The sequence below is a fragment of the Myripristis murdjan genome, chromosome 4 (assembly GCF_902150065.1).
Source record: "Myripristis murdjan chromosome 4, fMyrMur1.1, whole genome shotgun sequence".
Taxonomy (NCBI): Eukaryota; Metazoa; Chordata; class Actinopteri; order Holocentriformes; family Holocentridae; genus Myripristis; species Myripristis murdjan.
In genome coordinates, this window is record NC_043983.1 from 36,247,901 (window position 1) to 36,270,400 (window position 22,500).

The window sequence follows — 22,500 nt, forward strand, 5'->3', positions numbered from 1 at the left end:
CCAAACGAGACAAAGCGCGGCGGGCTCCTCTGACCGCGCTTCCGGATAAACAACGAGTCAGTGCCGCGGAGGTCCCACAGCTGTCCCTGCACATGCCTGCTCGCAGCATTTCTGGGAAGGTGTCAAGCGGCTGATTAAATGGCGATTGTTTATTTGGCTACTTATATTACGTTTCAAATATTTTATAAATTTAGATTTTAATATTCCTAAGAGGCGGTAAATTTGGTATTAGGGTCGTTGGCGTGTAAGCGGCGTGTTTTGATGATTGCGCAGACGAGCGCCGTCCTCCCGGCTCCCGTAGCTGCTCCTCCGTGTTCCGTCAGCCACTCACTCAGCCACCCCAACCAACTGCGCCACAAACCCGCTGCAGCTCCCTGAACCACGAAGCGCAGCCCGTGTCTCCAGCCGGCGGCCAGGAGGAACCAGCGGCAGGAGGGTGACGGCGCTCCGGGCCCAGTGACCAGCCCGACGGCTTCGGGTTAGCTTCAGGTTAGCTTCAGGTTAGCTTCAGGCTCCACAGGGCGGCTGCTCGCTGCTAGCTGCTAGCTGCTAGCTGTTAGCTTAGCTAGCCGACGTGTTGACCGGACCTGCCGCCGAGCCTCCGGCCGGGAGCAGCCGACCCGGGAGGCGCTGCTCCGGCTGCTGTTCCGACACCGCGCAGGCCACAGACCATGTAATGTTGTGAGCTGGTAGCTAAGCTAGCTAGCGGTGACTGTAGAGCACAAGGCCCGAGGAACAGCAGCGGGGTGTCAGCCGAGCTGCGCCCAGCTGTGGATGAGCAGGAGCGGGGCACGGAGCTCCGGAGGAGGCCGGTCCGCCTGACACAGACCTGCCCGGCGAGCGCACAGCTTCCCCGGCAGACATGCTAACCTAGAGCCGGCCTGTTAGCTGTGACCTGATTTAGTTGAGATAACAGGGTGACAGAACCTCCAACTAAAATGTCTGAGAACCAGGGCAACGCCAACAACAACAACGTCCCGCTCAACAACAACAACAACAACATGGGGGCGAACAGGATCCGGAACCCCAACATGAACCAGAACCCGCTGATCAACGTCCGGGACCGGCTGTTCCACGCCCTGTTCTTCAAGATGGCAGTGACCTACGCCCGGCTGTTCCCCCCCTCCTTCAGGAGGATCTTCGAGTTCTTCGTCCTGCTCAAGGTGAGCCCCCCTCCCCAGACAGGTAACACAGACAGGTGGCAGACAGGTAACACAGCAGGTAGGACAGCAGGGAAAATCGATTCACTTAAGTATCGCGATTCTTTATTTACTTTTTATTGTTTTTATTTTATTTTATTTTTTGTAACTGAATCCGCATAAAGTCAAAATGCCATGCTGGGCTGATGCTGCAAAGCTCAGCTGAATGTTGTCGAGAGAAAATCTGTCATGTGTGTCTCCAGCAGGGTCCCTTGACCTCTGACCTCCAGCTGTGTGAATGAAAATGGGTTCTCTCCCCTTTGCAGACACGCCCACCTTCTGCTAATCCCATGCAGTTTGGGCCCCAAAGCCTGCAGTCCACATGTGTTCTTGTGGCCTGTTGTAAAATGGTGTGTGTGTGCAGACTGGGGCCTAAACAGTCTTGGAGCTGCATCAGTTGCTTTGACTGGAAAGCTGAGACTCTTGTGGATTCAATGAGCCACATTTGATTCCTGTGTGATGATGTTGGCCCCCATAGCAGCCATTTCACTGCAGGCAGAGGCTTTTGTCAAACTGGACGTCGCTGGAGAAAATGACCTCTAGTGACCTCTAGGAGAATCACAGCCTCATCAAACTTTACACACACAAACTAGAGGAGGATTCAAAAATCAAAAAATAACAATAAATCGTAACATTGAATCGCAGTACCTGTTGAATCAGCACCCAGGTATCGTGATAGTATTGATTCAGGAGATACACACTTTGTCCCAGACCTACAATCCGTCCTCAGTGTGTGTTGGCTGCATCTACACCTGTATTCTCTGTGGCTGCTCAGTCACCTGGGACGCAGCTTCATGCTGACGGGAAAATAAAGCAGGCAGCAGTGAAGTGCCAGATTTTGGTGTGAGAGCTGGGCTCAGGTTCAGAGTTGCTCCATCAGATTAGCAGGAGTCACAGCTGAGGGCTTTTCTCCAGCCGCCACACACACACACACACACACACACACACACACACACACACACACACAGAGTGATGCAACACCACACTGCACTAATCACAGAACAACATCCACAGCCTGTGTGAGGCTGCAGGGCTCAGCTCAGTGTTTTTCCTGTGAGCTGCAGGACATTCTGTCTCAGCGCTCAGAAAGTCCCAGAATCTGAAAATCTGTTTTTTTTCCAGACCTGGGAATGTTTTGGGAAATGATGAAACATCCCTAAGGTTTTGGAGAAGTTGTGGAAACGTTGAATCTTTCCAGGTGAAGCCAGAGCCCATGAAGGGAGAACATTGAGATACACACTTTTCCTCCATCAGATCAAATCAGATGAGTTTTACTGATCACTTCACTCGTCTTCACACAAGCGTGAAGGTGACTGAGAGCCTGCGTGCTGCCGTTCCAGGGAACCAGCCAATCACAAGCCACAGTTGTGGCAGTAGCTATGAGATGGATTTGATTTGTCCTCATGCTTACCGTTACTTTGCTCATCACACCGAAGACTTTCAGGCGTGGGAATGTGCTCCTCAGTCAGGAGGAAACACGGCGATGTCGCCGTTTGGTTTCCTCAAGATGCTTCGATCAGTCAGTTGCACTTTGGATTCGTGACGTTTGTGTGTTTCCAGTTGTCAAGGCTGGACTTTCAAAAATCACCGGCCATAACTGAAGAAACAGTGTAATCAATGAATTCAGCTCCACTGGTTTGTGCCGATCAGCTGATCAGACTCAGAGCCGTTCACAGCGACCAGTTTCACCGCCTCAGCGCCGCCGCCCGTCACCCACACGCCACCTGTCAGTCACACCGAGTGGGCGGGGCATCGGTTTGGGTTTCTGTAGGCGTTCAGATTGTTGACTGGATTAACTGTATCCAAGTCAGATTAGTTTGTAATGTGAGGAAACATTCACTGATGTAATCCACAGGGATTAGCCAGAGACTGGAGTACCGCAGCCCCGTCTGTCAGTCAGTCTGCAGGTACGGAACTACAGACAGCAGGGTTACAGTCAGATTACACAGTCAGATTACACAGTCAGATTACACACAGCCAGATTACACACAGTCAGATTACACACAGTCAGATTACACACAGCCAGATTACACACAACCAGATTAGAAACTGTCAGATTACACACAACCAGATTAGAAACTGTCAGATTACACACAGTCAGATTATTAGTCAGACTACATGCAGGCAGGTGGATGTCGTGTGTCTGTGTTGATGTTGAGGATGAAAGTAGGAGAAATATCTAAGAGCTTGGAGAGACCATGAGCCCTGCTCCTGCTGCCTCCTCCCTGCTCCTCCCCCCTCCTCCCTGCTCCTCCCTGCTCCTGCTCCTCCCCCCTCCTCTCTGCTCCTCTCTGTTTCTGCCTCCTTCTACCTGCCTCCTCCCTGCACCTGCTGCCTCCTCCCTCCTCCTCCCTGCTCCTGCTGCCTCCTCCCTCCTGCTCCCCCTCCTCCTGCTCCTCTCTGCTCCTCCCTGCTCCTCCCTCCTCCTCCCTGCTCCTCAGAGGTCAGTGTTTGCAGCGGTGCAGGTGTGGCCCAGGCCTGTGCACAGCAGCCAAACATCGTCAGCGACACTGCACTGACTCCTCTCTGCTCCTCTCTGCTCCTCCCTGCTCCTCCAGGCGCTCTTCGTCCTCTTCATCCTGGCGTACATCCACATCGCCTTCTCTCGCTCGCCCATCAACTGTCTGGAGGTGGTGAGGGAGCGCTGGCCTCGCGACGGCATCCTGCGGGTGGAGATCCAGAGGAACTCCAGCCGCGCTCCCATCTTCCTGCAGTTCTACGACACCAGCAGCTTCCAGGTGGAGCTGGACGGAGCCGAGGGGGGAGGAGGAGGAGAGGGAGGAGGAAGAGGTGGAGGCGTGGCGGGGCTCAGCCTGGCGGCGCTGCAGCAGGAGGAAGAGGAGGAGGAGGAGGAGATGACCCTGGAGATGTATGACAACAGCTCGGTGCAGGTGAGGAGAGAGCGGCTGACCCGGGGTCAAAGGTCAGCCCTCGGCAGCCAGGTGGGCCTCCTGGAGGAGGACCGGCAGCATCGTTTAAACATCATATTGAGATTATTTTGACTCATTACACAACTACAGTTCACAATTTTAGTTGCAATGGAACGTTTTGCATCACAGTTTTTATTTTCCCAGCAAAAACTGTCGGCATGACGACCATTCAGGAAATATTGTAACACTTTATTTTATTAATAAATGGTAATTTCATAGTTAATCTTTTTTTTTTTTTTTTTTTTACAATTACAACCAATGAAATTTAATTTTACAATTACAAGCAATGAAATAATAATGAATAACATTTCCTTATTACATAGTAAACTATTTAGTAAAGTATTTGTTAATGGTTATGATTTGTAAACCTTTAAGAAATTGTTTGCTAAATATTTACAAATGTTACATAGATAGACGGAGCAGATATTTTATAACACTTTGTTAATGTGTAATAACTGGTTTGTAAACATCTATACACGTCATCTGGACGGGGTTTATAAAGTCATTTATAGTCGGTATGTATATAAGTAGTTACAGTTGTTTACAAAGTATTTGTAAACTATTTAACAAGGGAACATAATCATCAGTTGCAACTTTAAAATAACCATCTAAATAATGTTCTTAGATTTTAACAAACCACAACAGTTTACTATGTAATAAGTAAACATAATTTCATTGTGTGTTAACAGTAAAATATTCATCAGAGCTGTGATGAAGTCACATTTTCTCTCTTTGGCTTTTCCTTTTCTTTTGGCCCTGTGGTGAATCGGGTTGTAGTACTTCATGATAATAATCTGTAACGCTGTAACGTTACAGATTACAGATAATCTGCAACGCTGCCTCTGGTCTGTGCAGTTTGAGCTGGACATCGAGCCTCGCCTGAAGCCGACTCTGAGCGGAGGAGGAGGAGCAGGAGGAGCAGGAGGAGGAGGAGTCAACGACAGCCAGGACGTCTCCTTCAGTCAGGCCGCTAAAGGTACGCCGCCGCCGCCGCCGCCGGACAGGGCGTCTGCAAAAAGCTCCAACACGACAGTGACGTCACCGATCAGATCGGCGAGTTAAGACGTTACAGCCGATCACACAAACTGCATAAAATGCAAAATATGGGCCGATCCCATACAGCCGATCAGATCGGTGGAAAGCCTGTTATTGATTATTACTGATGAGCGGTCCCAGCCTTCGGCATCTCCTGTCACACCTGAGGCCGTCCCAGCAGCTTCAGGTTAACCCTGCTGGCTTTTCTGTACCATGAAGGTGGTTTACTTTTTATCGGGGTATGTTGCCGTGGTAACGTATGCTGAATACCTACCTGCTCCGGAGCAGGTTAAGTTCAGGATCAGAGCTCAGCAGGTAGAAAAGCCCCACCCACTGACCAATCAGCTCTCTGGGAAAATGGCCTGCCCATTGGCTGAGAGCCCAGAGGATCGAGGTTCACAACTTGTGCTCCTTTTTTTCCAAGTTAGGCCGACGATTTTTTCCCCTTTTTTTCTTCTTCTTCTTTTATAAAATTAGACTGATGTAGTGATTTTAAAAAATATTTTTGAAAATAAATGAGGGAAATTTAATTCAGAGGGTTAAATAAAAGCCTGATAAAATCCAGGCCAGCCTCTGGGCTCCTTTAGGTTTCCATTAGTTTGCTCATATTTAGTATTTAGGCTGGCTGCCCTGAAAAGTCCACATGAGAGTTGGTGCCAAATGCTTTACAGTCTTTAAGTGACAGTGAAATAATATTTTAACCAGCAGAATAAACACGAGGCATCAGAGGCTTTATAAAATGAAATATCAAAACCAGTTGAATCAAAGTGACGATTCTGCTGGAGCTCAAACTGAGGGCAGCGGCCCAGCGAGGGTCGCCCCTCACTGTGAGAGAGGGCCAGTTCCTCTGCAGGAGTGTACGGCTGAGTGGGAGACACATTCATTTACTGAACACACAAATGTTACTGTAGTCACATCTACTGCTGCTGTCATGGTGGGGAAGTCAGATTATAATCCCACTCATTTACACATTGACACAGTCGGAGATTTTTTCCCAGCATTCCTTGCGGCTGCAGCTGTGTTGCTTTTTGCCTGGATGATGGATTTATATTCCTCGTATTTATTTCAGATTATTGTCTGCTCCTCCGTTGTAAAGTATGCGGCTCGGGTGGATTTTTCCTTGTCTGTGATTGGTCGTCTGCAGCAAACTCCGCCCTTTTTATGTGAGCACACAGATCTAGATTGGAAAAGCCTGCGTTCAGTTAGCGAGTTGATGTGCGGCTTTATGGGACCGAAAATCCGGATTGCGGATGTCAGGTTAAGTGAAGCCAGATAAGTAAGAGAAAGCCCGGGGATGATAATCCAGCTGCATGGTACAGGCCTCAGGTGTGCACAGGTGTGACCTGCTGCACCTGCAGCCTGCTCACCCATTCAACATCAACACAGCGCCATGGGTGGACAGGCCACCGATGTGCTACGTGGGCCGGCAGTCCCCCGACACTTTTTTTTTTATTACCGTATTATTTTAATAGCTGACCTGTCCATACAACCAGTAGATCAGCGGCTGATTGACACTGGGCTGGCCCAATCACATTGCTAAACAACCCCTTTTGCGTAGTTTGGTCCCGCCTGCATAATGATTTCGGCAAATAAAGTCATTGCAAGAGTTTGTTTACTCAGCACCGGGCCGGCCCCTGAGACACGCTGCTCTGCGGCCCATTGGTTATTTCTCTTCACTGACACGGGGCTCGTCCAATCAGATCACAGCCTGTGGCTCGGTGAGCCGGTGTGCAGTGCAACGTGGGTCGAACGTTATCTCATAGGATCTACTGAGATGGAGAGAAAACGCAAAGGTGGCGCAGAGAAACTGCGAGAAAAAAAGCAGCTGTCAATTTTCAAACCGATCAGACTTTTTCACTTTCAGAGTTTTTCGTAATTTATCAGCATGAATGAAACATGAGCCCAAACTATGCAAAAGGGACATAATCCCCGATGGTAGAGCAGATAGGTGGTGTAGGTTCATTATGTCCTAAGTAGATTACCACAACGTTTTCTTTTTACGGACACTTTTAGAAAAACAATTGTTTTACCTTCTTGACAGTTTTGGCGTGAATCTTCCGCCTTCATCAGAAGCGTCACCAGAATGTTAGATGGTGACGTGCCTTATCAGCTGGTGTTACGGAGGCGTGACCTGTCTGTCAAATTTGACAGGTCGGTCACGCCTCCTGCTGTCAGTTCGCCTCCCTAGGACTGCGGTCCAGGTGTGGATTATGGAGGCAGTGGAGATTAAAAAACGTGCAAGCAGGACAATGAACCGGGACGAGGGAGCATACATGCTGTCGCACACCTGGGCCGCAGTCCTAGGGAGGCGAACTGACAGCAGGAGGCGTGACCGACCTGTCAAATTTGACAGACAGGTCACGCCTCCGTAACACCAGCTGATAAGGCACGTCACCATCTAACATTCTGGTGACGCTTCTGATGAAGGCGGAAGATTCACGCCGAAACTGTCAAGAAGGTAAAACAATTGTTTTTCTAAAAGTGTCCGTAAAAAGAAAACGTTGTGGTAGAGCAGATAGTGTCTCTGTCTGCCGTGCAGGAGTTCAGGGGTTCAATTCCCCTCCTGGACAAGAGGGCGTTTTTACTTTATTACCTCACTTTGTTGTTAACCATGACAGTGAAGTGATTCTTATCATTCTGCCTGTCACTGGCTAGATGACACACACAGTGTGTCATTCAGATTTAAAGGATTTGTGTGGTATACTTTGTTTGTCACCATGACCTTCCTATGTGCAGTTTGGGCTCATTCTCCATTCATGCTGATAGGCACCTGCACTTACTGATCTGAAGTAGATGCCCAAAAGGCGTTGGCCAGTTGTGGCCTGTTCAATAGAATAAAAAAGTTCCAATTCATCTATTGTATTTTATTGTTCCACTATAGTACTATAGGCCAGTATGACTGGGGCAGCCAAGTAATTTGACATATTTGAACAATTTTTTAAAAAGTAACGTAATACTTACTTTTCCTGGTAATTAATTACTTTGACAACGATGTAACTCAGTTACTTTTTAGTAGAAGTAACTAGTAACTATAATTAATTACTTTTTCAAAGTAACGTGCCCAACACTGCTGATGACAGCTAACTAATTGCATGGCATTATGGCTTTAAAGAGTTGCACAGTTGGTAAACACATTTAAGAGCAAAAAGACTGGAAAGGTGTGCGTTATCGAATGTGGTGGGCTGGTCTGCTCCAAAATGCCCGGGACGATTTTTTTTGTCCCAGTGCGCCCCTGCACAGCGCCCTCTGCTGCCACATGCTGGTTCTGCTGCTGCACTGAGCTGTGGCTCAGGTTACATGAGCTGTGTGTGTGTGTGTGTGTGTGTGTGTGTGTGTGTGTGTGTGTGTGTGTGCGCAGTCTGGCCTCAGGAGGAGTATATAGTGGAGTATTCTCTGGAGTACGGCTTCCTCCGTCTGTCGCAGAGCACCCGGCAGCGGCTCAACATCCCCGTCATGGTCGTCACGCTGGGTGAGACACTGACACACACACACACACACACACACACACACACACTTGGATCAGCACCATGTGAGGCAGCTGGATCTAGAAAAAAAAACACTGGCAGTGGGGATTGAGTGATATTGATTTTTCAAGGCCGATACAGTTTATTGATCCAGGACACTGATAATTGATATTTAGGGCTGATATGTACAGGGTGACCCAAAAAAACGGGAATTTTTGAAGTGCGTATTGGCAGACATGTGCAAGTGGCAGCACAGTTTTTAAAAAATGAAAATTCCTTCATTGTTTCTTAAATGGCATGTTTTAAGGTTTCATTTACTATGAATAAAATATTTTTCTTCCATCACTCTTGGTTTTATTGGATTGTTAATGGATTGTATTTGTAGTAAGTTTGAATACAGCAGGGTCAGTATTTACAGTTTTAGAAACATCATCATAAACCTTGCTTTGAATTAACAAATTTTTAATTAACATTATTATATTTGCTTAAAAAATTGCAAAGGAAAATTACAAGAAAATTACTAGAAAATTTACAGAGAAAGAACAATAGTACAGGAAATCACCTGAGGAAAACAAATGATAATAAAACTGGACTTACAATGATTGACATCTGATTCGTAGTGTAGACGCCTGGGACGGCCTTTCGTAACGAGCCCGCCCACTTCTGACGGAGGGGCGGAGTCTCATATCGACCGGCACGTCAATCGGAATGATCATATCCAGTAGCAGTTTTACGGTCAGTGACAGACTCTGGGGATCGGCGGCGCTGATCGCCCAGGATCAGCCCGGGTCGATCCCGGCTCTAGAGGTTTTCAGGCAGCACGAGACAAACAGAGGAACCCGGCCGCAGAGCCGATCCCGAGCCGGTCCAGAACCTGAGGGGAAGAGCAGGAGCGCGGCGGACGGGCCGGTCCTGCATCACGTTCCCCCCCGAGCTTCATACTGACACCCATTTACTGGGACAGAGTACATCTGTCCTCAGGTCTTACAAGGCATTACATTTAGCTGTGGGATACCAGTAGAAACCCTGTTTTGTTGTTAAAGTGTGTGTGTGTGTGTGTGTGTGTGTGTGTGTGTGTGTGTGTGTGTGTGTGTGTGTGTGTGTGTGTGTGTGTGTGTGTGTGTGTAGATCCAATGAAGGACCAGTGTTTTGGTGACGGCTTCAGTCGCTTCCTGCTCGATGAGTTTCTGGGCTACGACGACATCCTGATGTCCAGCGTGAAGGCTCTGGCCGAGAACGAGGAGAACAAAGGTACAGAGTGTGTGTGTGTGTGTGTGTGTGTGTGTGTGTGTGTGTGTGTGTGTGTGTGTGTGTGTGTTGGTTCAAGCTGCTGGCTGACACCTCGGTGCTCGTCAGATTTCACAAGAACTGAACCCTTTGAAACCCGAGCAGATTCATTTGATTTCTCAGGGAAAAGACGACGAGCAGCTGAACAAGAAACGACTTCAAGATTTGCAAGAAATTTGTAAAAACTCACAAGAAAATTACTTGGAAGTTAGGTTAAAAAAGAGAGAGAAAATCATTCAAAAATTATTAAAAAACAAGGGGAAATGGCCAGGAAACTGTATTTGTTATAATTTTTATAGATTTTTATTTTACTTTTTTGGCTAACTTATTTATTCATGTATTTATTAATTTGTTGCTTTCAGGTAATGTCCTTTTTAAAGAACTTTCTAGTTTTTATTTCTTTACTCATTTACTTATTTCATTATTTTTTATTAATGAATTCATTTATTATTTATTCGTTCATTGCTCGTTTCAGGTCATTTCTTGCTAAGCTGCTCATTGTCTTTTTCCCTGTGTGTGTGTGTGTGTGTGTGTGTGTGTGTGTGTGTGTGTGTGTGTGTGTGTGTGTGTGTGTGTGTGTGATGGAGCAGACAGAACAGGGTTACCTCAGTGACATGACGCCTGCCGCCCCCTGCTGGTGGCGGGGGGGCCGACCCTCTGTGTTGCTGCTGCGGTCGACTCACTTTGCTCTCCACAGATTGTAGAGTAAAAGTTTAAGAGGCGTCACGTGTCAGAAAATAAAACACGGACTTTTATTTTGACGTTCTGATCAGCAGGTTCTCATGTTTGTAAGAACAGAAGCTGACGAGCTGTGTGTGTTCCCCGCAGGGTTCCTGAGGAACGTGGTCTCTGGAGAACACTACCGCTTCGTCAGCATGTGGATGGCCAGGACCTCGTACCTGGCGGCTTTCGTCATCATGGTCATATTTGTAAGAACCTGAGCCTCACCTGCACACGTGTTCCAGGTGGAACCCACACTTTGACTTGTTCTCTTGTGTCTGTCAGAGCAGCAGATCACAGAGCGCCGTGATAAATCAGATTAAACAGAGACGGCTCCGTCAGATCAGTTTGATGATGATGATTTAATCAGGCAGCAGGTCGCTGCTGTCAGACAGTCACAGGGTTTTTCTGCTCTGACCTGCAGACGCTGTCGGTGTCCATGCTGCTGAGATACTCACACCACCAGATCTTTGTCTTCATCGGTCAGTTCCTCCTCCTCACGTTCACGTTCGCCCCTCAGCTTCCCTTTCAGGTTCAGTTTGTCATCCTGTGGTGTCTCTGTCCTCCTCAGTGGATCTTCTGCAGATGTTGGAGATGAACATGACCATCGCCTTCCCAGCAGCCCCTCTGCTCACCGTCATCCTGGCCCTCGTCGGTGAGTCCAGGCATCTTCCTTCTACAGCTTTTATGATTTTTGAACGATGTGACTTGATTTTGTAAACTATGACTTGATTAATGGATTTGATGAGTGGCCTTTTGACCTCACCGTTACTCGACAGTTAAACACATGCAGCGATTTTCAAAAAAACAAAACCCTTTCCATCTGAAAGTAAAAACAAACATGACAACAGAACTACTTTAACTGTGACTACTGAGCGGCGAGAGCGGGCGGCGTCGGGTACAGGATGGATTTTAAGATTGTTTTATTTGTTTTTAAGTCTCTGAATGGGCTGGCCCCAGAATACCTGTCCAGAGCCCTTAGGTCGGCGAGTCAGATGGTCTCGGACGTCCCTCGATCGATCTTAAAAACTAGAGGAGATCGAGCCTCGGCAGTTGCGGCTCCTGCTCTGTGGAAGGCATTTCCTCTCACTGTGCGGACTGCCAACAGCCTCTCCGCTTTTAAAACACTTCTGAAGTCGCACCTGTTCACCTTGGCCTTTGGCTGAGTATAGCCACTTCTACTGGGTCTTTTATCTGTTATATTTTACTGTACTATTGTTTTTGTTTTTATTGCTTTTTGCTTATTTTACTCTAAAGCACTTCTTGAGGCCATTGGCTGTTTTAAATGTGCTATATAAATAAAGCTGACAATGTCAGTGTTCATATTCAATATTCAGTGCTCTTCTTGAGCTTCATCGCTTTCTCCTTTTTTGGGTTTTACACAGAGTGTACACATGGTTTTATATGTCAGATGTATTTTTTGCTGTTGCACTTTTCTGTTGTAATCCACCCTGATTAGTGAAATCTCCTAAATGGATTTGTGACATTGCCTTCAGTTATTTCTTGTTTTTTTCTGGAGAGAAAGTCAGTAAGAGGTTTGGAAACAGTGAGTGTGTGTTTGTGTCTTCAGGAATGGAGGCCATCATGTCCGAGTTCTTCAACGACACGACCACGGCCTTCTACATCATCCTCATCGTCTGGTTGGCCGATCAGTACGATGCCATCTGCTGCCACACCAACACCAGCAAACGCCACTGGCTGAGGTGAGTCTGCAGGCAGGGCAGGTGTGCTCATGCAACATCCACATACCATCCACCTTTCAAACACAAGGCAGACTGTCCAATCACAGCCCAGCAGCCTGAGCCAATCAGGTGTGAGCGACGTGCAATGTAGCGGAAACATCCGCGGTTGTGCTGACTGAGTGTGACTGTAAATGTTTTTTGGTAAAAGCGGCCGGCGCATGTTTTCACCTGGATCCAGCTGCTCTGGACCAGATTTGTTCTGTTTTGTTTATATTTGTTTCCTCTGGGACACATAATTAGAAGACAGGGTAGCGCCTCCATTGCTACGCTGATGATATGCAGTTATACACTCCTGATCAAAATTTTAAGACCAGACAGAAAGCTTTTTGCCTTTGCCATCAGGAGGTCATGACAGTGTGGATCCCTGACAGAAAATGACACTGAATCCACATTTTTGCCAAGATTTGGGCTTTTAAAGGCTGTGGTCTTAAACTTTTGATCAGCTGATGAACAGCCTATTTCAGTTTAATGCTTGTTTGCAATAAATTGCTTACTCAATTTTTTTTTGTCTCACTCCCATTTCTTCTTTTTGCATTTTGAAGCTCTACTTAGAACCTTCTTAAGATCCAACAGTGCAAAATGTAAATTCTTGCAATTTTTCAACTGGTCTTAAAATTTTGATCAGGAGTGTATATTACTGTGTTTTTCTACCAAACCAAGTGAAATAAAAAAACAAAAACTGTCTTCCAGTTTTTTCATCATGAAGCGCAGGTAAAGCTGAGGTCCCTGTTATCGGCTCCGATCATAGATAGATAGATAGATAGATAGGTATACTTTATTGATCCCAAACTGGGAAATTCCCATGATCATGATCATGCGTCTAGTCGTCTTTGACCTGCTGTCATCTGGATCAGAATATTAAACCTCCTCCAGGTGTTTGGAACCTCTTTTGACCCCAGTCTCAGTTTTGCTTTTTTCACTTGAAAAATATTGTTAAAATCAGATCTGTAATGAGTTTAAAGGATGCAGAAAGGATTATGATATGTGTTTTTATTTCTTCTGACCCTGACTATCATAATGCCCTCCAGGCCTGAACCAGGTGTTCAGAACCCTCAATTAATCAATCAGACTTTATTAAAATAGCACTTTTCATACAGATACTTGTAACACAAAGTGCTTCACACAGTAAAACAATAAAGCAGTCCCCACCCCCTCAAAAAAGACCAATAATAATAAATAATAAAAAGTAAAAGTAGTAGTAGTAGTACTTGTAGTTCAAGGTTACTGTATATATAGTAACCTTTTAATTCACTGTTTAAATATCTGTTCTGGCTTTTATTCCTTATATTCCTTATTAGCGCATATCAAATCAGATAATGTGTGATATGCATGTGTAAACAGAATAATTCAAAGAACTTGTAATTGACTTTTTTTCTTGTCTTTTTTTCTTGTTTTTTGGTATTATATGGTCATATAGAGGTGATTTTCAAAACTTTCCACCAATGGGATTTCTTGGGACTTTTCCCCCTCACTCAGGACAAACTGAGGATACAGAATCAGTTGAGTTTGCTTCTCTGGCAGTTTGTCTGAGGTTTTTTCATAAAATGACTGGACTACTTTGCATATTCAGTCTCGGGTCATGTAACTCGTGCTGTCTTAGTGCTGTGGTATGCTAAGGAAAGATTGGAACTTTTCACATACACAGCTGAAATTTAGTCATTTAGTTGTTTAAATATTAATTTCTCAAGACTTTTACTCAGAAAGAAAAGTTTTTAGATATGGGGCTCTATCTTTCACACTGTGCTACCTGTTGCCACTACCTGCTACCCATGAATTACGCATTTAGCAGCTTCCACTATCCCTAAACGATATCTGGCAACCACACTACCCGCTATACATTATGCCGACTCCTTTATTTGCGCCTGGAGGTGTGCCCGTGGGCGTGTTTATGCGCTTTCCCTACAATTGCTGTCTTGACGTTAGGGAAAGTGTATAGCAGGTCCACAAAACCACCCGCTATCCCATTTGGGCTTTTACAAGAGCGCATCCAGGCGGTTTCAATGTGCGTCCACTTGGACACATGTGGACGTGCACATGCGGCTCCACCTCCCCAATTAACTCACCTATAAAAAGCCAGCTTGCTTTAGCCTCAGTTGAACCCCTGAGAAAATGGCAGAGATAGTACTAAATCGCAGGTTTCGGTTTTAGGATTTGGGATAGTGCAGCCTGCTCTGAAAGGCAGTGGCACCTGGCACACTGACTGGCGTAACGCCCAAACCACGCCTATGGATAATGTAACGGGTAGCGCAGGTGTTTTAGGGATAAAGGCAGGTGTGCAAGATAGTAACTTTTGCAGGGGAACACCTCTTACGCAATGCTAAATCCCCAAATAACGGGTTCAGGGACTCTGACGTAAGACAGGGCCCCGGATCTCTAAGAATCCAGGTCACTTTTCTTTAGCAGAGGTTTCACAACAGCATATTTAGTGCCTGGGGGAAAATCCCAGTCAGCAGGGAGTGATTTACAGTTGCTAGCACTTCATCATCAAGACAGTCAAACGCAGTCAGGAACCTCCTGAGGTTCCTGCATCCAGGTGAGAGACTACAGGTGAGCTGGTGTTTGCTGCTCTGGAACGACCTGCCTGAGGAACTCATCTTTTATTCATCTTTTGATCTTTTCATTCGTTTTATTACTTTGACCTCTTTTTTTACTCTGTCAAGCTCGATTTGTTTTGTCGTGTGAATGTCAGTGTTCTTGACTGTAAAGCACTCGTTATTGAAGTATTATTATTATTATTATAATATTATTATTATTATTATTATTATTATTATGGTTATGTGGTTTTTCTTGGTAGGAAACCTGGTTTGAATGAAATGCACTGAGAATTGGTTTGTTTTTATTTTTTCTAGATTCTTCTATCTGTACCACTTTGCCTTCTACGCCTACCACTACCGCTTCAACGGCCAGTACAGCAGCTTGGCCCTGGTCACCTCCTGGCTCTTCATCCAGGTCAGAATTAGGATTAAGACTGAGAATTAGGATTAAGACTGAGACTGGCACTGGGTAATCCCAGTCCCAGTCTCAGTCTTAATCCTAATCCTAATCCTGACAGAATGGGAAACACACTGAGGGTCAGACAGTAAATGCTGTTTGTAGTTGAGCTGAGGAACCCAGTGAAGATGCTTCACCTCGTCAGACTGACAGTTGACCACACACACGGCTTAATCCCAGGAGTGGACTTTTCAATTAGGACGGCTCTAATTGGCTCTCAGAGGTCGTCCTAGATTTTGAGAAATCTAGATTAAAATGATCAGATTTCCAGGTCGGGATGTTGTGTTGGTTCAGGAGTGAAAGCAGGTCCTCACTTACCGACCTGTCGGAGAAACAATCGTTTAACCCTTTGAAACCTGATCATGTCGGCTTGATTTCCTCTAAAAATAAGGGAATAAAAATTGATGAGCAACTTGAAAAGAGATAACCCCAAAATTTGGAAGAAATTCTGTGTGTGTGTGTGTGTGTGTTTCTGACAGTGTGTGTGTGTGTGTGTTTGCTCTTCCCAGCACTCCATGATCTATTTCTTCCACCACTACGAGCTTCCTGCCATCCTGCAGCAGATCCGGATCCAGGAGATGCTGCTGCAGAACCAGCAGGCAGGTCAGGCCAACCAGACCGCCCTGCAGGACAACCTCAACAACAACAGCCCGCCCCCCGCCGCTCAGCCAGGCCCCGCCCCCGCCGCCGCCCCCGCCGCCACTCAGCCGAACCCACACACCGAGCCGCAAGCCACCGCCCCCTCCTCCTCCTCCTCGGCCGGGGCGGAGGTGCGCTCGGAGCTGGACTGGGTGGCCCAGACGGCGGCCATCATCACTGAGGCGCTGTCCTCCTCCGCCCAGCAGGGGGCGGCGGTGCTGGAGAGCACAGCAGGAGGTCAGAGGGCAGCAGGGTCACCGGCGGCCATCAGCGTGGTGGCCGAGATCCGCATGGGAATGATGGGAGGAGGAGGAGCCACAGCAGGAGGAGGAGGAGCCACAGCAGGAGGTGGAGGAGGAGCAGCAGGAGGTGGAGGTGGAGGGGGGGAGAGCGTGGAGATCAGCCCAAATGTAGTTGCCGTAGAAATGAAAAGTGTAGGTGGTGATGGTAGTTTGGCCACACCCCCTCCTCAATGTCCTCCAATCACAGAGCCTCCAAGAGTGGAGGCGGGGCCTTCAGGTGTAAGCCCCGCCCCTCCACAGACTGACTGCCTGCCCACACAAAGTCCACCTACAGACTGGGACAGCAGCACCCAACACACACCCTCCTGAGTCACACACACACACACACACACACACACACACACACACACACACACACACACACACACACACACACACTCACTCACACACACACACACACACACACACACACACACACAGAAGCAAGGTGTATCCTTCAGTTGGCCGTCATCTCATCTGTCAGACTCTGTCAGGTTCCGTCTGAATGTTAACAGAACACAGGAAATGCTCCACCTGTAAGAACCTGTGTCCACCTGCAGGGGGCGCCGCGGAGGCCGAGCCTGGGCTGAACAGTCAGATGAGCGGCGGTCAGTGGGACTTCAGAAGCTCCACATTTCTCTGAGCTCAGAGGAAGGAAATGTGGAACATTTAGGAAGCAGATGATTGGTTCTCCTGTGGTTCTGCAGCCAGTCAGCAGCACAGAGCCTCAATGCCAGTGCTAATCTGCTCACACTCACAGCATTTTACAGCCATGGATTATAATCTCAGTTTATAATCCTGTCTGCAGCAGAAATATGGACAGGAACAGTCCAGTTACTGATCAATATCTGGATCAAATGGACTGATCAGTTTAGAGCATTGAGCCCCACTGACCCACACAGATTCTGCTCTGTTTAGCTCAGTGCTGCCCCCGCTGGACACAACACTGACCTGCAGGCTGTTTAGCTCAGTGCTGCCCCCGCTGGACACAACACTGACCTGCAGGCTGTTTAGCTCAGTGCTGCCCCTGCTGGACACAACACTGACCTGCAGGCTGTTTAGCTCAGTGCTGCCCCCGCTGGACACACACTGACCTGCAGGCTGTTTAGCTCAGTGCTGCCCCCGCTGGACACAACACTGACCTGTGGATAAGGTTTCTGTTCAGGAACTGAGCGTAGAACCAGAACAAACAGAAACAGGTTTGGTTCATTTCCTCTGGTGAAACAGGGACATGGTTCTCACCCTGGACCTCAGGTCCTGTGGTCTTCAGGTCCTCAGGTCTTCAGGTCCTGTGGTCCTCAGGTCTCCAGGTTCTCGGGTCCTGTGGTTCTCAGGTCCTCGGGTCTTCAGGTCCTCAGGTCCCTGATCAGATGGAATGAGAACCAGCAGGACTCTGAGTCCTGAGGACCTGAAAGAGACCAAGAGACCGCTGGGCTCATCTCTTCTGGATTCCCTCTGTGATCTGTTTGCTTTGGTTCTGTTAAGCTCTCACTCTCTGATTGGTTCTTAGTTATGATCTGGTCCAGTGTGTAAACGCATCACTTGCTGAAATGCACCATGGGAAATGGAGTTTCCCAGCCGTTTGCTGCTGTGTCCGTGTTGCTGGGTTTGTCCTGAGCTGATCTGAAACCAAATCTGAACGAATTCAGAACCAAAGTTCCTCCGAGCTTTGAATTTATCAAACCGTGTGTCTGGGCACCAGGTCTCCTAGCGACAGCAGGAGCCACGCCCAGGCCTTCCCACAATGCACCTCAGGGTTCCCACGTGTCCTGGAAGACCTGGAAATCATGAAAATTCATGGACGAGGGCTCCAGTCATGGAAAACACCTGGAAAATTCTGAAACTTATAAAATGTTCTGGAAATGGTGACGAGATCCTGGAAAACTGTAAAGTTGTAAAGGCTGAGATCAGTTCCAGATTCACTCAGCTCAGGCTTCAGTGCCTCTTGCAGTGCCGCTCTGCAGCACCACCTGTTGGCGAAGGAAGGCAAAGCAGCTCAAAAACATGTGAAACAAGGCTTTGATCAACACGTTTGTGCGTTGTTAGCCTTTTAGCATGGTCTTTGTTTTTCAGACACAAACATGAACAACGCAGAAACGTGTTGACGGCGTGACGAGACGTCAGTTCCGTGGCTTTGAACCTGTGATGTAACATGAGACATGACGTGAAAGTACATGTGACGTAACATGTGATAAGGTGTTGTTAACGTGGTATCACAGGAAATAACAGGTGATGTAATGTGAGGTAACATGGAGTGGCTGAATGACCTCACAGCGTGGGAACCCAGCAGGTGAGTCCTGACGCTCAACAGGAAGTGACTGAGAGCGGAGCGTCCGACTCTGAATGCCTTTCACTCTTTCAAACTGTCTGAAGTCCAGAGCCGTCGCACTGGAGGACTGTGGGACTGTGGTCATGTGACCTGCAGGAGCAGCAGCGCTATGCAACGGGCAGCACGCCGGGGTGGGGGCGGAGCCTGTCCAGGCTGAGCGTCACATCACTGTTCATCTGAAGCCTGGATCATTCAAACTGTATTTAACTGTCGAGTAAAGCTGTGCACAAGGAGCTGCTTGGCACTAAAAGACCTGTCTGCTTGGTTTCTGTGTCCTACACACACACACACACACACACACACACACACACACACACACACACACACACACACACACACTCTGATGTTTAATTTGACCACATGAAGCCTCTGAAACTCGGCTGGAGTTCTGGGCCCGTATTCACAAAACATTTTATGGCTAAAAGCAGCTCCTAACTCTTAAAATCGACTCTTAAAACTAAAAAGTATCGGGCGTGTCAGTCCTAATGTGAGGACATTTCTTGGCTCAGAGAATCTGACAAAGCGTCTCCGGTCCGGACTCGGACGAGGTCGGGGGGCTCAGAGCTGCAGCCCGTGATGCTGCCGGCAGGACGGCCCGGCTCACTGTGAACCATCCGGCCAACAGGTGACAAAGATTTGGGTGCAGAGCCTCCTAATAAATGAAATAAAGATTCATAATAAAAGCTTCGCTGATTTCTCTCCAACACATGAAAACCAGTGGTCGTGAGCAACTCAGCAAAACCTGAGCCAGTCTAAAAAGAGGAGGGCCAGCAGGGGGCAGCAGTGAGTCTCATCAGAAACACCACAGCAGCTGGAGAAATGAAAAAACAACCTGCTCCTCTCCAGAATAATCAGTCAGAAATCATTATTGTCATTAGACCAAAAGCATAGCCAAATTGTGTGTGCTTCCATTAACAGTACCTTTCAATAGAGCGGAATAAAAAAAAGGAAATTAACTAAAACAAACAGTAAATGAAAACAATAAATACACAATAAGTAAACTGTACTGTGAATTTCTTTCGGGATGAATAAAGTATCTAACTAACTAACTAACTAACTAACTAAACAACAATAAATAAATATATTGCACTAAGGAGTGGGAGGGAGTCGAGTCACGGGTGTACAGGGTGTAAAGTAGAGGGCGCAGCACACAACCCTGGGGGGAGTTGGTGTTGAGGCGGAGTGCTGGGGAAAGGTGAGGCCCCACTTTGACTCTGTGGGCGGCTGCCGAGGACGTCCTTAATCCAGATGCAGGTGGAGTGTGAGAGGCTGAGGTTGATCAGTTTGTTAACCAGCAAGTCAGGAATGATCGTGTTCAGGAAGAGAAGCCTGGCATACCTGTTCTAGAGTTCTCAAGTTCTGCCTGAACCCGACCCTACCCGACATTTTCAGGTTAGGGTCGGGCTTCGGGTTCTGGTTCTGTGGTGAAGCTGCATTTCTCCAACTATTATGTCCGTTCTCTCACTGCTGCTAGAATCTGAGCCACCGGCGCTGCTAAATAATGGAGAATTTGGCGACAAATCTTTTTTTTTTCCTCTCTCTTTTCTTTTTTTTCGGGCTTTATCGGGCTGTCGGGCCTAAAGTTCAGCTAATCAGTCGGGTAGGGTAGGACCTCAGGCTGGCCCAGTATGGCCCAGGTAGGGTAGGGTCTTAATTTTCAGGCCCAATGAGAACTCTAACCTGTTCCTCTGCTCCAGGTGGGCCAGGGTTGTGTCCTTGTTGATCTGTTTTTCCTGTATGCGGGCTGGTGGGGATGGAGTGAAGGTGGGAGTGCTTGGATGATGTGAGATCTGACCAGTTTCTCAAAGCACTTGGTGATGACCGGAGTGAGAGCCACCGGTCTGTAGTCATTTAGGCTGTTGATGGTCTTTTTTGGGACAGGGATGATGGTTGAGTATTCCAAGCAGGATGGGACGGTGGCCTGTGCTCGGGAACGATTGAATATTGAAGTGAAGGGTCCTGACTTCTCCTGTCACCCAGGGTTTTTGGTTGGCATACACCCGGATGCGTTTTTCAAGGGTGACGGTGTCTGGGCAGTGCTTGATGTAAAAGAGTACAGATGTGGTGTACTCCTCCAGGTCCTGAGATTCAGGTAATTCAGGCATTAATATTAAGATAATAAGATAATATTAATATAATCCCGGCATTAATGGAAAATACATTTTGTCTCCCTTTAAATAATCATCCTGTGCAGAGTGCGACCAGCAGGCCTCACTGGTCCACTGAGAAAATAAAAAACAGCTTTTTTAGTCACATGACCTCGTCATCCTGATGCTGCTGAGGCTCCTGCAGATGAAAAATCAGATTCAGGACGAGGAGCCGCACAGCTTTTATCCTCTTTAATAATCCAGTCATCAGTTATGTCGGTGATGGTGAATCTGTTCAGACTGGAGACATTCAAACTGTCACCAGGAAACCAGATGAACACACACACACACACACACACACACATGAAACCACAGGCGGTACAGAGAGTGTGTGAGTGTGTATGTGTGTGTGTGTGTGTGAGTGTGTGTGTGTGTGAGTGTGTGTGTTCCTTCAGACACAGATCAGTTCAAACAAGATGGAGTAAACAGGAGCAGCTCCGCCCCGTGATGCTGCGGTCAGGACGGCCGAGCCCAACCAGGCCTCACGATAAATGCAAGAAAGATTTATAATAAAAGTTTACATGTTAATATAATTTGATGATGAGTATCAAAGTTCAGTATAGCATTTGTTAATTGTTCCATATGGTAAATGAACTGGATGATAGAGAGTAATACAGTGTAATCTCGAGTATTTACAGGTAAGTGGCTGATATGTTACCTGTTGCAGGTGTTGGGCGCTCTGCGATCTCTGTCCTCACCTGAGACTGAAGTGCAGGTGAGGAGTGGGGAAGCTGCACTGATCTGACCTGAACTGATCTCAGATCTGTTCCCAGGCTGCTTCTCTGCATCTTGATGTCAGCCCTGCTCCACATTTCCCTTTAATCAGATCCTTCCTGTCATGCACAAGTTGTGCCAGAAGGAGGCGCTGTTCCTGTGTCCAGTTTGGCTTGGCTTTCGTTTGGAGGCAAAGCTTCAGATGTTTTATCAGCCAGGTCACTGTAGGATGATACTTGAAAGGCTGCTGATATACATATTTTCTAATTATTTAATGCTGCTGCCAGGTTCCTGAACACGAGTTTGTTTGGTCTTTATGTTGTTCTTTGTTTCATGTTTAATCAGAGAAGACAACATGTTTTATTTTTAGATCTTTATTTAAATATGCAAAGAGCATCATAACACCTCTTTCTGCAGTATTTCTAAAATAAGACAACTCACAAAGACCCATTCCCTCAACCAATCGCTGCAGGCAGAGCAAGTCAACCTGTTCCTGAAACATGACATTTACAGCATCCTCTTATCAAACATTTTAAAAAGCATTTTTCTATTCAGTGACTAAACCTCCTGAGGCTAAGTACTTTCACCCTGATCGTTTCTGTAATTTCATGCCTCAAGCAATAACTTTATTATAAAAGACATTTAATAATTAAACAGAAGCAGCAATATAAACTCCACAAAGGCAGAATGAAGGGAACAGAACAGCTGCGACAGAATCCAGTTTACTGCATGTACAGGGAGCAGTAATGTGTGTGTGTGTGAGTGTGTGTGTGTGTGTGTGTGTGTGGAAGGGTGTGCCCTGTGTGTGTGTGTGTGTGTGTGTGTGTGTGTGTGAGCAGTTTTATTCCTCAGTGTGGGGGTCAGACAGCGATTCATAAAGAAGCAAACCTTTCCTGAAGCGTGCGGTGGGTTGGGGTTAGGGGCTACAGAGGGAAGGGAAGCAGTTTCCTGAGGTTTACATTCAGCAGTTTCATCCCGTTAATGCTGAGTCATGTTTTCCCGCTCACAGCATGTCGTCCTCC

The 22,500-nt window shown here is 47.1% G+C and overlaps 3 protein-coding genes across 7 annotated transcripts in view; 1 reads left to right on the plus strand and 2 right to left on the minus strand.

The window, feature by feature from the left end:
- The window catches only part of med16 (mediator complex subunit 16), a 13,972-nt gene extending 13,906 nt beyond the window's left edge, over nt 1-66 (minus strand). The window contains exon 1 of the mRNA XM_030049451.1: nt 1-66. This exon is cut by the window's left edge and continues 84 nt beyond it. The gene's annotated coding sequence lies outside the window, so the exon portion shown is untranslated.
- A 225-nt stretch (nt 67-291) lies between these two features.
- tmem259 (transmembrane protein 259) lies at nt 292-17,040 on the plus strand. Of its 3 annotated transcripts, XM_030049453.1 has the most exons (12): nt 292-1,163; nt 3,758-4,090; nt 4,946-5,105; nt 8,523-8,633; nt 9,757-9,879; nt 10,744-10,844; nt 11,060-11,117; nt 11,207-11,290; nt 12,206-12,338; nt 15,227-15,326; nt 15,878-16,658; nt 16,693-17,040. In XM_030049453.1, exons 1-11 carry the CDS (start codon nt 939-941, stop codon nt 16,616-16,618), a joined length of 2,169 nt encoding a protein of 722 aa, XP_029905313.1. In that variant the 5' UTR covers nt 292-938; the 3' UTR covers nt 16,619-16,658; nt 16,693-17,040. The 3 variants fall into 3 exon arrangements, with proteins under 3 accessions (XP_029905313.1, XP_029905312.1, XP_029905316.1); XM_030049452.1 differs by having other exon boundaries at nt 293-1,163; nt 15,878-16,794; XM_030049456.1 differs by having other exon boundaries at nt 939-1,163; nt 4,985-5,105; nt 15,878-16,794.
- A 4,752-nt stretch (nt 17,041-21,792) lies between these two features.
- LOC115358063 (B-cadherin-like) overlaps nt 21,793-22,500 on the minus strand; it is a 26,738-nt gene continuing 26,030 nt past the window's right edge. For all 3 annotated transcript variants that reach the window (XM_030049851.1, XM_030049852.1, XM_030049853.1), the window contains one exon: nt 21,793-22,500. This exon is cut by the window's right edge and continues 194 nt beyond it. In XM_030049851.1, the coding sequence (XP_029905711.1) occupies nt 22,482-22,500 (19 nt within the window). In that variant the 3' untranslated portion in view covers nt 21,793-22,481.